This window comes from Balaenoptera borealis (genome assembly GCF_965194805.1).
Source record: "Balaenoptera borealis genome assembly, chromosome: 14".
NCBI lineage: Eukaryota > Metazoa > Chordata > Mammalia > Artiodactyla > Balaenopteridae > Balaenoptera > Balaenoptera borealis.
Genome location: NC_138875.1, coordinates 74112851 through 74127211, shown reverse-complemented (window position 1 = coordinate 74127211; position 14361 = coordinate 74112851). Strand labels below are relative to the sequence as shown.

The 14361-nt window shown below is 52.3% G+C and overlaps 1 protein-coding gene across 9 annotated transcripts in view; it reads right to left on the bottom strand.

Annotated features, from left to right (window-relative positions):
- The window catches only part of KIAA1671, a 198233-nt gene that overhangs the window by 131842 nt on the left and 52030 nt on the right, over window positions 1-14361 (bottom strand). For all 9 annotated transcript variants that reach the window (XR_014234226.1, XR_014234227.1, XM_082354432.1 and 6 more), the window contains exons 2-5: window positions 13299-13450; window positions 9944-11557; window positions 7730-7817; window positions 469-3243 (exon numbers count right to left, since the gene is read on the bottom strand). Coding sequence is in view for 7 of the 9 variants with exons in the window: in XM_082354432.1 (XP_082210558.1) it covers window positions 469-3243; window positions 7730-7817; window positions 9944-11502 (4422 nt within the window). In the remaining 2 variants the exon portion in view is untranslated. The remainder of the gene's footprint in view (window positions 1-468; window positions 3244-7729; window positions 7818-9943; window positions 11558-13298; window positions 13451-14361) is intronic.

The window sequence follows — 14361 nt, the reverse complement described above, 5'->3', positions numbered from 1 at the left end:
CGTGATGCAGCACACTGGAATACAGCAGGTGCTCAATAAATGACACCTATCGTGATCATTCTAGGCCAGAGGTTTAATAGCCCACGGGCTGTATAGTGCCAGCAGACAAGTTTTGTTTGGACTAAGCAGCATTTTTTTAGTACTCTGTCCTCATTTCATAATGGGGGGAGGGGATTACGGACAAAAATCTGGATCTTTCCAGTTCTCTTGATAAATCAGATCTGTCATCTCAACACCACCTTCCTCACTTGTAAAGAACCAGCCGGGGCTGCACAGCGGTTGCCCCCTTCCGATAAGGCATGGGCTCTCCATTTGCCACAAGCCCCACCACTCCCTAGCATCTCACACCCAGCCTGACTCCACTCATTTCCATACTCACCTGGCCTACCCACGTGGGTTCTGAGTTTGAGACCCCTGGCCTGCATGTTTAACAACGTTTGACAAAACTGCAACATGGTTTGTACTCACCTTTTGACTGTCTCGATTCCCCGACTCCTGCCGACAGAGCCCTGTCTTGATGTCTTTGGCCTCTGAACTCTCCCTGGGGAGGCTGGGCCTCCCTTTGGGCTGCTCTTGCCTCCTCTCTCTGGCTTCCTGCATGATGGACAGGCCCTCTCGGATTTTGAGAGGGGGGCCTTTCTCCGAATGGGCCCTCTTGACATCCAGCAGTGACCTTCCACAGTCCCATGGGTGGTTGCCCCATTGGGTCACATTGTCCTCCTCTCCCCTCCCGAGGGATTTCCTTGGGGGCCCTTTCTTCTGGTCAGTGGGGGACAACCTGGGTGGCATGGTGGCCCCACTGCCCAGATCCTCCCAGGAGGTGGTGGGCTTTGACTCAGCCAGGGGATGCTGGCACTTTGCACTGTGATGTTTACTAATAAAGGCCAATTTTTCATCCTCAGTGACCCCCGAGCCTTTTTTCCTGGGACCTGCAGGGCCAGAAGAGGCCCCTGGATATTTCTCAGGAGGAGCTGAGTGCGGCAGAGCCCACAGAGGAGGGCTGACCTTGGTGTTCGTGGCTGCCCCCGGGGTCTCTGCCAGTTGCTTGCCCGAGCCGGGGGTAGAACTGGGGTTTGCTTCGGCAAAACTGGCTTGTTTCCGGGGACCCTCAATTTCAGGGCCCTCCTTCAGGCTCCTCCGTCTCCGATCCACCTCGCCTTGCTGGCCGGGCCTCTCAGGGTTTGAGGCCCTGGGCTCTGCGGGCGGACCCCCCATCAGCTCCTGAGCCTCCCTGGGGCCTGCGGCCGGCTGTCTCTGGTACTCGGCCATCAGGGCGTCAATGTCGAGGATGCTGGACCTGTAGCCGTCCTTGATTTTACCTGGGAACATCTCGCTGACCACCTCCGTCTTCCTTCTGACCAGGAGATGGGTGGCTTTCAGGTGACTTTTGAGAGCCGGAGGTGTTTTGGGAGCACCAGGCGGGGACGTCTTGTTCCCACCGTCCCTCCAGTCGCTGTGAAAACCAATGCTGTCTTCCGGTCCCCGACGAACCCATAAAGCGTCGGCATCGGAGATTCTCTCGCTGGGAGGACCCAGAATCCTGTCCCCAAGAGACGCCGGCCTCGGAGTCTTTGGAAAGTTTGCGCTGTCATGCTCTCTGCCTGGAGCCTGGTTTTTACTGCCCATGGTCTCCAGCAGCTCTTCACGGTTCAGAGAAACCAACGTAGATGTTAAAAGATGAGGCGATGGAGGTGGGGCTATTTTTCTAGAATGTTCCATCAAGTTTTCGGGCCCAGGCTTAACAATGCTCTTTGCTTTTTGAGTGTCGGGAATCTGATACGTCACTGCAAAAAAGGTTGCCTTGGGTTCCACAGATGACCCTTGCTTTGCCGCTGAAAGAACCTGTGATACGCCCGCGTTCCCCTGCTGGGGCTCCTCCCAACCGTGGGCTAGTTGGGGTTTTCCTAAGGCACCTGCGGTGCGGGTCAAATAACCCGTCCGTCTCTGCTCTGCCTTGGAAGAGTGCTCTGGGGCCAGCAAGCTGAATTCATCGAACTTTGCGTCGTGGGGTAACGTCCGCCGCCTCCACCTCTCCATCCTCTGGTCGCTGGGGCTCACCTTCCGCATCCTGGCTTCGGGCTCCGGCACCTGGGCCGGCCTCGCTCCACCCTGGCCGCCAGCCACGGCGAGGGGCCCCTTCTGCAGCGGCACGTCTGCCTGTGGCCGGGCTCGGAAGTCAGAGGCCTCGCCCTTAGCCCTGGAAGGAGGCTCCAGAGGGCCCCCCTGGAGGGGACCCCTTTCCCCTGGCTTTATTCCGGCCCCTTCGATCCCCTGGTGCTGGGTCTCCTGGATGGCAGCCTGGATGGTCCTCGCAGAGGTGGCCTCGGGGCTTGGTTCCGTGCCTCTCTCTTCACTGACCCCCACGGCGGCTTTCTGCCAGCTCATGGCCACCCCACCTGTCCATCTGGGTGACAGGCAATTGCCTCCAGACGTGTCCTTTAGCTCTCGGTGGAAATCAGGCTTTGGCCCACTGACCTCACGCGTCCCTCGAGCTTCCCAGATCAAACTGGCCCTTTGGACGGACCCCACCTGGCCTTCCAGCCTGCGCTCGGGGTCAGCAGGGGTCACGGCAGGGGTGACCTCCTGGGACAGCGAGAGCCGAGACTGGCTGCTCCGGAGCGTCACAGCCTTCTCCTCGGGCGCCGTGGGGATGGCCTCGCTGTGCGCACGCTCCCCGACCGCGTGCATGATGTCGTACCTGGGCTCGACCCTCTCGGATGCGGGAGGGCTTTCCAAGAGCTTGAGGCAGGGGTTATTACTGCACTTTTCGCCCACAGGGTATCTTCCCAGGAGCGAAGACGTATGATGCTGTTTGGGCTCACCGTTGGAGAAGGCAGTCCGCCCAGATTTCTTTGGGTCGGGATTTTCCAACCACTCTTTCTTCAGGTATGTGGTTTGCGGGAAAGAGCTTCTCGACCCAAGGAACATGGATCTGAGCTCCAAGACATCGGCCGTGTCCCTGGGGGTCATGGCTGTGGGACAGTGTCCTGACGGGTCAGCCACGGTGTGCTTCTCCACGTGATGTTCGAACACTGTGGCCCACACGGTCTGGAAGCTTCCGTCATCATCCGGGGTGCTGGCAGAAGGGCTCAGAGGCCCCACCACACTTTCGCTCCAACCGCTGCCAGGGACTTGGTCACAACTGTCTTTCCGCTCTGTCTGCCTGGATTTCTCCCGGGTCGTCGCAGGCTTCCAGGGGCTTCTTGGGACAGATGCTCCATCCACACCATGCCCTTCCTTTTGCTGTGGGAAAAAAAAAAATCCAATTTAAGTTAAAGGGTTTGAAATGGAGGGAATTCCCTGGTGGTTCAGTGGTTAGGACTCCGGGCTTCCATTGCCAGGGCCTGGGGTTCGATCCCTGGTCGGGGAACTAACATCCCACAAGCCGTGCAGTGCAGCCAAAACAAAACCTGGGTGGGGGGGGGGGCAGTTTGAAATGGAAAGAAAGAGATGAAGTGATTGAAATCGCTGCTTTTATTTATTTATTTATTTATTTATTTTTGCCTGCCTTGGGTCTTTGTCGCTGCGCGCGGGCTTTCTCTAGTTGCAGCGAGCAGGCTTCTCATTTCGGTGGCTTCTCTTGTTGTGGAACTAGGGCTCTAGGCGCGCGGGCTTCAGTAGTTGTGGCACATGGGTTCAGTAGTTGTGGCTCGCAGGCTCTAGAGCGCAGGCCCAGTAGTTGTGGCGCACGGGCTTGTTGCTCCACGGCATGTGGGATCTTCCCTGACCAGGGCTCAAACCCGTGTCCCCTGCATTGTCAGGCGGATTCTTGACCACTGTGCCACCAGGGAAGCCCTGAAATAGCTGCTTTTAAAATCACAGCAGTGAGACACCATAAAATCTTACAGACTGAGCATAGCCAGTGTGAGTGAGGATGTGGTTGAAACGGCCACTCTCAGACACTCGGTGAGAAGACAAATGGGCATGATTCTTGGGCAACTCAGTATATCTGTCATGATTTTAAGACACTCATTTCCTTTTATCTGGACGATTTCCTCCCAGGATTCTTGCTTTGCCCACGTGCACTAGTCTATGTGAACGAGAAAGTTCATACAGCACTGTTTGTGAAACAAAAGAACACAGAAACAACCTAAATGCCCATCTGAAGGGCACTGGCTAAATAAATTCTGAAATATTCAAACAACTGAATACCACACAGGCACTTGGATCCACAGAAGGGGGTGTGGGTCCCAATGTCCTAACATCTAAGAACACACAAAATGCTGTGCTGGTGGAAGAAAAGCAGGATGAGGAACTATATATTTATAATAAAATATCATTTTAAAAAACTACATGTGTACATGTGTATAAACATGTACGTGTGTACATAAACAATGGAGAAAAGATATCAATCAAACTGGGAGTGAAGGGCTTCCCTGGTGGTGCAGTGGTGAAGAATCCACCTGCCAATGCAGGGGACACGGGTTCAAACCCTGGTCAGGGAAGATCCCACATGCCGTGGAGCAACAAAGCCCGTGCACCACAACTACTGAGCCCACGAGCCACAACTACTGAACCTACGTACCACAACTACTGAAGCCCGCGTGCCTGGAGCCCATGCTCCGCAACAAGAGAAGCCACCACAATGAGAGGCCAGTGCACCGCAACGAAGAGTAGCCCCCGCTCGCCACAACTAGAGAAAGCCTGCATACAGCAACAAAGAGCCAACGCAGCCAAAAATAAATAAATAAAATAAATAAATTAATTAAAAAAAACTGTGAGTGAAGGAGTGAGGGTAGGAAGAAGAAATGAGGATGAGAACGTCATCTTTTAATCCTACACATTTTAGTTCTGTTGGGTTTTTATAATATGCATGTATTATTGCTTAGTCATATTTAAAATTTTTCTCTTCTGTTAGAAAAAAGTCTACTTCAAGAAGTTACACAAAGATTTAACCATACGACCCACCAATTCCATTCCTGAGTATATACCCAAAAGAACTGAAAACAGGTGTTCAGACAAAAACTTGTACACCAATGTCCGCAGCAGCATTATTCACAATCGCCAAAAGCTGGAAACTCAAATGTCCATCAATGGATGAATGGATAAACAGAAAGCGGTATATCCATGCAATGGAATATTATTCATCCATAAAAAAGAATGCAGTATTGATACACGCTATAACGTGGATGAACCTTGAAAACATAATGCAAAGTGAAAGAAGTCAGACACAAAAGGCCACATATATGATTCCACTTATATGGAATATGCAGAATAGGCAAGTCTATAGAGACAGAAAGTAGATTCATGGTTGCCAGGGGCTGGAGGTGGGGGATGAGGAGTGACTGGGTAAGGGGCTTCCATTTTGGGGGGGATGAAAAATCCTGGAACGGGACAGTGATGACAGTTGTGCAACCTTGAGAATATACTTAATGCCACTGAATTGTTTATTACAAAACAGCTATAGTGCAGACACGGCCATAGCTTGCTAATCTCTACTCTAGATGATGGAATGCCGTTAAAGACTTTAAAAAATATATTGATTTTAAATTTTTATGTTTCATTTCATAAATTTTGCAGAAGTAATATACGAATTCATTTTCGTTGTACAGGAATCTAAACAATATAGACAAAGCTCAAGTCCTTCAGTTCCCTCATTCAAATATTCAAATCCCAGGCCCCTTCCTGGATAACACGTGTTATCAGTGGGCAGTGGATCCTGGAAGAACTGTCCAGAACTTTCTCCTTGCACTTGTGTGTGTGTGTGTGTGTGTACACACACATAGTTTTTTTAATTTAAAAAATATATTTTTTGTTCTTAAAAATTAGTTTAAAAGGTATATTTTATGTTATGTGTATTTTACCCAATAAAAAAAATCACCAAAAGAAAAGTCCATTTATAGAGATGAAATCTCATGATATTTAAAGCAAGCGTTTCTTTATTAACTCTTCACTTTTTTTGAAAATTTTCAAACATATGAAATGACAGATTAAAATAAAAAATTCACTTGAATAAAAACAATAAATGTCATTAAAAGTGAAAAAAATAATAAATAAATGAATAAAATAATCAGTTCGCCACAGCCCATCCCCTGGATTCAATAACAATCAACATTTTGCCCCACTGGCTTCATGTAGCCCTTTTTGTTCTTACTGCTATTGTCACTATAATATTTTAATGTGAATATGGGGGCTTCACCTAAATTAGAGCCTCCTTCTAACTTTTTTTTTTTTTTGCCATGCCACATGGCACACGGGATCTTAGTTCCCTGACCAGGGATCGAACCCATGTGCCCCGCAGTGGAAGTGTGGAGTCTCAACCACTGGACTGCCAGGGAAGTCCCTCTCTGCCATTTTTAAAGAAATGACTCACAAGATCCAAGGATAAAAACAGGGCAAATTGCCCACCCCAGGAGTGGTGGGCACTGTCATTCAGAGCCAGCTCACCTTTGTTAGGGGTTTATGATGGGAGGGGTTCAAATGGGCTTGGAACCAAGCTCTGGTGTTTAAAACTCTGCATAATTTTCTTAAAAAGTAAAACTATGTGATCCAGCCATTCCACGCCTAGGTATTTATCCAAGAGAAAAGAAAATAGATGTCCCTACAGAGCCTTGCCCACAGATGTTCACAGAAGCTTTATTTGCAATGGTCCCAAACTGGAAACAACCCAAATGCCCATCAAGGGGTGAATGGATAAGCCAACTGTGGGCTACCTGTACAACGGAGTACTACTCGGCAATAAAAAAGGATGGGCTATTGATACACATGATGACATGATGAAGCTCAAAATAATGATTCTGAGTGAAAGAAGCCAGACCAAAAAAAGAGCACTGGTTCCATTTATATAAAAATCTAGAAGATGCAAATGAATCTGTAGTAACTGAAAGCAGATCAGCGGTTGCTTTGGGGGATTACAAAGAAGAAACTTGCATGTGCTGGAAATGTCCATTGTCTTTATTGTGTTGAAAGTTTCATCAGGTGTACAAAGATGTCAAAGCTCACCTGCTTATACGCTTTAAACATGTCCAGTTTACTGTATGTCAATTATACCTCAATAAAGCTGTTTAAGAAAAATTGAAACTGCAGAAAGCATCAACCACAAACCCGTTATACCTAGCAGTTATTTTATGAGCTTTTTTTTTTATTAAACAGACTAAATGGGGACTTCCCTGGTGGTCCACTGGGTAAGACTCCATGCTCCCAATGCAGGGGACCCAGGTTCGATCCCTGGTCGGGGAACTAGATCCCGCATGCATGCTGCAACTAAGAGTCTGCATGCCGCAACGAAGATCCCGTGTGCCACAGCTAAGACCCAGCACAGGCAACATAAATAAATAAATAAATATTTAAGAAAACAGACTAAATGAAAAAAATTTTTAAGCAATTTAACTGATGGTAATTCTCTTCCTTCTTCTTCTCCTAGGTGACACATCAGGGTGGGGAAAGAAACGGACCATAATGGGGGAAAATTGAGGGGGGTTTCTATCAACATTTTTACATCTTTATTAATTTCTTAATAAAGCAGACATTCTTACACAGGAAAGCCATGTTCCTCCTCCCATTTGCACAGACAAAAAGAAATGCCTGACGATTATATTTGCAACGGGGAATCACACAGCCCATCATACCGGAAGGGACTTTAAAAGTCCCAACATTAAGGGAATAAAATGTCTTAACGGTTCATGAGAGGTTTCTGATTCTTTCCTGGGTCCTGGAGATCATAAAAGCCCTTTTTCCAATAAGTATAACTACCTGCTGGGAAAAAAGGATGCGCCAAGTGGCTCCTTACCTTTTCTCTTGGTTCTTTAGGAGGCTCACTGCTCAGCTCAGAACACTTCTCACATGTGACTTCGTTGCTTGAAGCTGCACTTGAAAACCTGGCACAGAGATCCAAGTTACTTGTACAGGGGCCGGCAGCTGTGGCTCCCTCCAGCCCGCACCCCGTAACTAGCTCAGGAACCCAGGGGTGAAATCAGCACTGAGACCATCAAAGCAACACTGCCCAGTTTCCTCCGAGAAGGGACATGTCCTTTGCAGTTGCCAAACCTCTCTGGCCCGGTGGGGACAGCCTACCTTAAACACAGCATCATCGGGGCAGCAGGAGCCCCAGGCTTGGGTGAAGAGACCTGGGTGCTAGTCCCAGCTCTCCTGCCTCCCCACTGAGGGAGCTCGGGCCAGGCTTGTGACCTCACCTATAAAACGGGGATAATTAACACCTCCCCGTCGTCTTTTGTAGGGCGGATAAGAGGCTACCCAAGGCCCTAATAGCTACAAGAGGGCGTTTAGAGAAGAGTGAAGATGCCCCAGGAGGGATAATTAATGGCTGTAACCCCGCAATAGCAGTCCCACCGCAGACCGACCACGGGACTGGGGGCAGTGGGCAGTCAGGGGATGTTTTGGGGCGCGGGCCTGCCTCTGCCTCTCCGGGTGACCTGGGCCCAGTCGTTATCCCTCTCTGGGCCCGTTTCCCCCACCGGAAAGGGGAAGAGGGAGAAAGCGGAGCTCTGGAGCTACACTTTTTCCATCTCTGAAGAGTTCTCTGGAGCGGACGCTGAAAGATTAGCTCAGGGCTGGGGGCTGCAGAGAAGAGGGAGGTGAAAGAAATCAAACCGCTTAAACTTGACCCACACGCAGCAGTCCAAGGTCTGCCTCCTGGGAGGCGTGAGGCTGTGCATGAGTTGTTTCTAAGCCCAGAGCCCCGGTTTCCCCTCCTGTCAGATGGGAACAACCTGAGACACTGCGGGGGACGCAGAGAGGGGAGGTGTGTGAGGTCCCCGACATGGGTGCCCCTTTCTCTGTTTTCTGGGTTTTTAAAATTTTTTATTATTATTATTTTGCCATGCTGTGCAGCTTGCGGGATCTTAGTTCCCAGACCGGGGATTGAACCCGGCCCATGGCAGTGAAAGCGCCAAGTCCTAACCACTGGACAGCCAGGGAATTCCCCCCTTTCTCTGTTTTCTGAATTCAGGGGTTCACAAGCCTGACTGCACATGAAAATCACTTGGGAAACTTTTAAAAGCCACCAAGACATGGGCCCCTCCCCAGACCAGCTGAATCAGATTCTCTAGGAGGTGGGGTGGGGGCCAGGCATCGGTATTTTTTTTTCCAGGTTATTCTAAATGCTGAGAGCCACCGGCCTAACTCTGGCCGAGCTGTCTGCCCGGGTTCCCAGGGCCTGAAGAGCAGTCTGCCCAGAGCTCCCCCTGGGAGCTCCATCCCTGACAAAGTATGTCAGCGGCATGCATGTCATTAACAAGCTGGCAGAAACACCCGGTGGCATCTCCCTGTCCTAGCCGAGAAGCCACTTGTGGAAAAACAAAGGAGCAAGAGATATCAGAGGCCAGGCCAAGCTTAGAAAATCATCATTAACCATTAGGATTAATCATATCATTTGGAGCTACGTGTTGAGGGCTCCCTTGGGCTGAGTGACTCTCAGCATTATCTCTCTGAGTCTTTGCCTTAATCCTTAAAGGCAGGTCTTAGCATCATTTCTGTTTTGGAGATGAAGAAACCGAGGCTCAAGGGGCGAAGCTACCCGCCCAAGTTATCGTGACCCATCTGATTTTGTTTTTTGGGCCATCCACAGAGGTTTAGGCCATATATTAGGTGTCCTCGGACTTTAGGAAAGGAAAGCTTAGCTATGGAGACAGGCTGAGCTGGAACTGCACCAGGCTCCCGACTTCCTCATGGTATTTCACCTTTCCTGTCCACATCTGTGAAATGGGCACAATATTTCCCCCTGAAAAGTGTACGAGGAAATGGAGCTCCCAGCCCTGCTGCCAGCACACACAGGGGAGCTGCCCTGCCTCTCCACACCTCAGCTTCCTCATCTGAGAAATGGGAGCCAATGCCACTTCCTCTGGGGGCTGTGGGTAAACTGAGAGGGGGCGTAAGGCGCGCAGCACGGAGCCTGGCGCCCTGCTGTTTCCTTTCCCGAGGGGTCTCTGGTAAGGGGTTGAGGACCTTGGAGGCTGGGGGAAGCCAGCGGGATATTCCCACTTACAGTTTGGTCAAATCCGCTGACAGCGGCCGTGCCTGGACCATCTTCTTCCTGGTCTCTGGCTTTGCTTCCGAGCTCTCGGTGGCCCAGCCTTTGATCCGCTCCTGGACGCTCACACCGGCTTTCCCCTGCTCCGGTGCAGCCGGTGGGGACTCAGGGGGGGCTGATGGGAGTGAAGACCCCAATGACAAGGCCGAGGCACTCTCCTCGCCAAAGAGGCTGACGTGCTTCTTCACGCCGCCCCTCGGGGTCCGCTCTCCCCCTGCCTGGGTTTCCCCATCAGCCGCTCTGCTCTTGACCTCAGCGACTTCTTGGCCTTTTCCAGGCCTGGGCGAAGGGGACTGGGGGGCCCTGGGTGCCTTCTCCGGCTCCCCATCCAGCTTGGCTTTCTCTTCCCCAAGATTCTGGTCATTGGTGGGGGTGACCCTGGCCGAGCCCCCCATGGTTCTGAGGTTGCCCATCTCCGCCTGCTTGCAGAGCAGCTTCTCCTTCCGTTCCTGGATCTTCCTGGCCACCTGCAGGAAGTCGGAATCCGGGTCGTGAAGGGGAGCCTCTGCTTTGACCAGACACTCCCCATCCACTTTGGGGTCCAGGTCAGGCCTCTCGGGCCCCCGCCACTGGGCCGTGGATCCTGCCATGGCCTCGTCCGCCACCTTCCTCGCCAAGGCCTCTCTACTCTCGAACCTGGCCGTGAGGTCCATGGACAGAGGCCTAGGCCTCCTCACCCACGTCTTCTCAGGAGGGGTGGGGGGCGCCTTCCCCGCCATGGCTGCCCCGCCAGGGCCTGCTGGCTTCTGAGGCTGAATGGACTCGATGAAAATGGCCGACACGGGCCTTCTCTTCAGGCGAGGCCTGGGCTCCAGAGCGGGGCTACCCGCGTCCTCCACGCTGCTGGCCTTTGACAGAGGCTCCTTTAGGCCTGTCTCCTCTTGGGTGGCCGCCGGCCTGGTGTCCTGAGACAGGGAGGCCGGTCGGGGAAGAGTCCCCGCAGGCTTTCGGGCCGGCAAGGCGGGCTTGGTGGCCACCTCAGGCCGGGAGGCAGCAGGGGGCCCCTGAGACACGCCTGCGTCGGCCTCCGGAGCCCCCCGGCCGACCCCCTTCCCCAGGGTAGGCCCGGCTTTGGTGGTTTCAAAGAGGATCACGGTGCTGGGGCTAGGCCGCAGAAGCGCGGCCTTGGAGACCAGAGACGAGCTGCTCGGGCCGTCCCCGCTCCCCGCTTCCCGCCCCACCAAGCCGGGCATCTTCTCGCCCAGCCCCTCTGCCGCCACGTCCCGGGAGAGCCCCCCGGTGGGAGACGGCCTGCTCAGGCTGGGCCACGAGGAGGTCACGTCCGCGGCCTTCTCCTTGGAGAAGGGCTTGGGGGCGAGTCTCGGCAGAGGGAGCAAGCGGACCGGGCTCCTGAGGGGGCTTTTTCCTTCCAAGAGCCGCGCTGAGGGCGCCCCGGGGGCCTTGCCAGCCTGGCGGAAGTAGGTCCGAGTCAGAGCCTCCTCCTTGGAGAGCTCGCCCAGGCCTGGCACTCCTGTCAGAGAATTTACGGAGCCGACCTCCACCCGCGTCACCATGGTTACGGCTGTGGATCCATGGGGAAGACGAACATCAGAAACGGAGAGGCAACCGCTAAAAAAAATAGGAAATTTAAGATTCAGTCAGTGTCTGGGTTGAAGCAGAGGGATTTGGGGGACGGGGATCAAGAGACCAGAGTCCCGGGTCTGGACGACAGCTCTCCACTGACCACTGGGCCAGCCTGGGCCAGTGCCTTCACCTCTCAGCTGTGGGCAAAGGGCAGTGGACTAAATGGCCCGACTCTGAAGTTCATTCCGGCTCAAAGGATACAGAAAAGGCGCCAACATTCTCTTGGACTTCCCTGACTCAGCTAATCTCAAGGCCAGCTTTCAGGGTGAAAAGGGATTGATCTCTGCTGTACAGGTATGGAAACCAGCTCAGAGAGGCCAAGTAACCGACCTGAGGTCACTCAGAGAGTAAAGAGGCAAAGCTGGGATTCGAACCCAGGTCAGACTCCAAATTCACACCACACGCTCCCAGCATAAACCCTGGTGAGAGTGCTGTCACCCCGCAGTATTTTCCCATTTCAGAGCCTGCCCACGTCAGGCTGATCCTGGTCACAACCAAGCACAGAGAGGGTAGGTGACAAGCCCCACCTCACACAACTACCCAACGGTCACAAAGTTGGTCACTGGCCTTGGAACTCTAACCGTCCAGACAGTCCCTTATCTCTCCCCTCCCCAGTCCTTCCAGAAGCCTTAAAAAAAAGCCATCCTCATTTTCCACTCCACCTGCTGTCGTGATCGGTTTGCCTTTGGGTTCTTTTCGGTTGAACGCCTATTTTATGCTGGCTGCCTTCACAGTCTCAGTAAGAAGAGTAACAGCTAAGGACGAGAGTTTACCATGAGTGAGGCCTCAGGGAAGCCAAGTGCTTCCTCTGTTTTACAAATCACATCCTCTTTAGAACCCTAAGAGGTGGGTGTGTGATCATCAGCCCCAGTTTTGCAGCAGCTCAGGCACAAACCCCTTGTTCATCCAGTCATGAGCTCTGCTCTCTCAAGGCAGGAGCCCTCCTCTCTCATCCATCCTCCAATGACCCCGAGAAGCAGGGATTATCCTTATCTCCCTTATAAAGATGAAGGGAAAGGGCTCAGAGAGGTGGCCCGACTTGCCAACCATCACACAGCTGAAACGTGACCTCAAGTCCTGGACCCATTCAACTCTGCCTTTTTAACAATTATGTCCTCTTCCTTTCCGGTCTTAAAAAGTGCCAGACAAGTTGCTGTTCTTGATTCATCCCCCACCCTAACCCCACCTTCACTCCAGTGCTCTCTTTCCCTACAAAATTGTCCCCAGCCTGCCCCCGTCTAGATGGGCTAAAAGTAGAAGGCATTTTAGTCCAACGCAAGCCCCCACTTCCCTTCCTGGGGTGCTACACTGCTGCCCCCGGCTCTGACTCACTCAGCAGGCTGCAGGAAAGAAAGGCAGACAGACTTTGATATTTTCTCTTCCTTACACACTCGATGGTGCTAAAAAGATTCCTTCTCCCCAAAGCGGGGAACACTGTCTAGACGGGGTTAGAGGCAGAAGAGAGGCACAGAAATGGAGAATGGGAAAATCGGAGACTTGGGAGGAACCCGTCTGCAGTGACTCGGGGTGGAGTTCTAAGGTGCACAGGGTCCTGCCCCAAATCAGGACTGCTCGTCGTTAGAGCCAGCTCGCGTGACCTCTGGGACACAGACATAGCCCGGACATGAGACAGAGGACAAGAACAGGATTCAAAGGACAGGGAGAAAATTCCCTAGCAGAACCCACAGGAGCCCTGCCCACCCCCGGACACTCCAGCCCCACTTACCCGAGCTGGCAGGTCCTGGCTGGGGACGTGTGACTGCCAGAGAAAGCCAGCGGTATCGTGTCTCATCTCCAATGGGGCGGTCCGCACACTCCCATGGCAGAAGCCGGCGGGGGAGGGGAGGCTCGCCCCAGCAGGCTGAGTTTCGAGCGGGTCTGGGGAGACACAGGGCGAGAGCCTCAGTTCCGGGGTTCTGGCAATATGTGCACAGACGGCGCAAAGGCTTTCGAGCTCCAACTGCAGCTGCTGGCATCTCTGCCAGCTTGCAAAACTCATGCTCCTAGCAGCTTTTCAGTATTGTCGCCTTATCTATACACGTGGGCATCAAGGGTGCCGAGTACAAACCGTAGGTGCTCAATAAAAATCTCCCCTGTTCCTCTGATACATGTTTATTGAGCACCTACCACGTTCACAAGGATGAATAAGAAATATCCCCTGCATTCAGGGAACTCAGAGTCTTGTGTGAGAAACACACACACACATACACACACACAAGCGATTACAACACTGGGCAATAAACATCATAGTTTATAAAGGGGGACATGGGAGCACAGGAAAAGGAGGATTAACTGCCTAAAATTGGGAGTGGTGGTCCCGGAAGACTCCCTCGGTTTAGAGGAGGTAACTCCTGAAGACTCAAAGAGCTGGCTAATTTGGGAGCTATTTCCCCTGGTTCTCCTGCTCAGCAGTACTTGGACATTGCATCTCTTGGAGGTCCTCACACGCCTCCTCAGGGCCTTTGCACGTGCTGTGCCTGTTCTCTGAGACACCCGTGTCACTACACACAGACGCAGGCCATCCCCTAAGATTGCAGTCCAGACACAGCTGCTCCCCTCCAACCTAGTATAATCTCCCTCTTACATGTCCAGAGAGACCCACAGACACTCGGCCAGACTCCTCATAGCTACACAGCTACATTTAATAGTTCATGATCCTTCATTTCACATCAATGGGAAGCCCCCAGGAGTCACCCTGAATCCCCAAGAGCTAGCACAGTGGCCTGGCAGATAATAGCACTGAACACATAATTATTGAGTGAATAAATAAATGAATGAAGAACTATTCT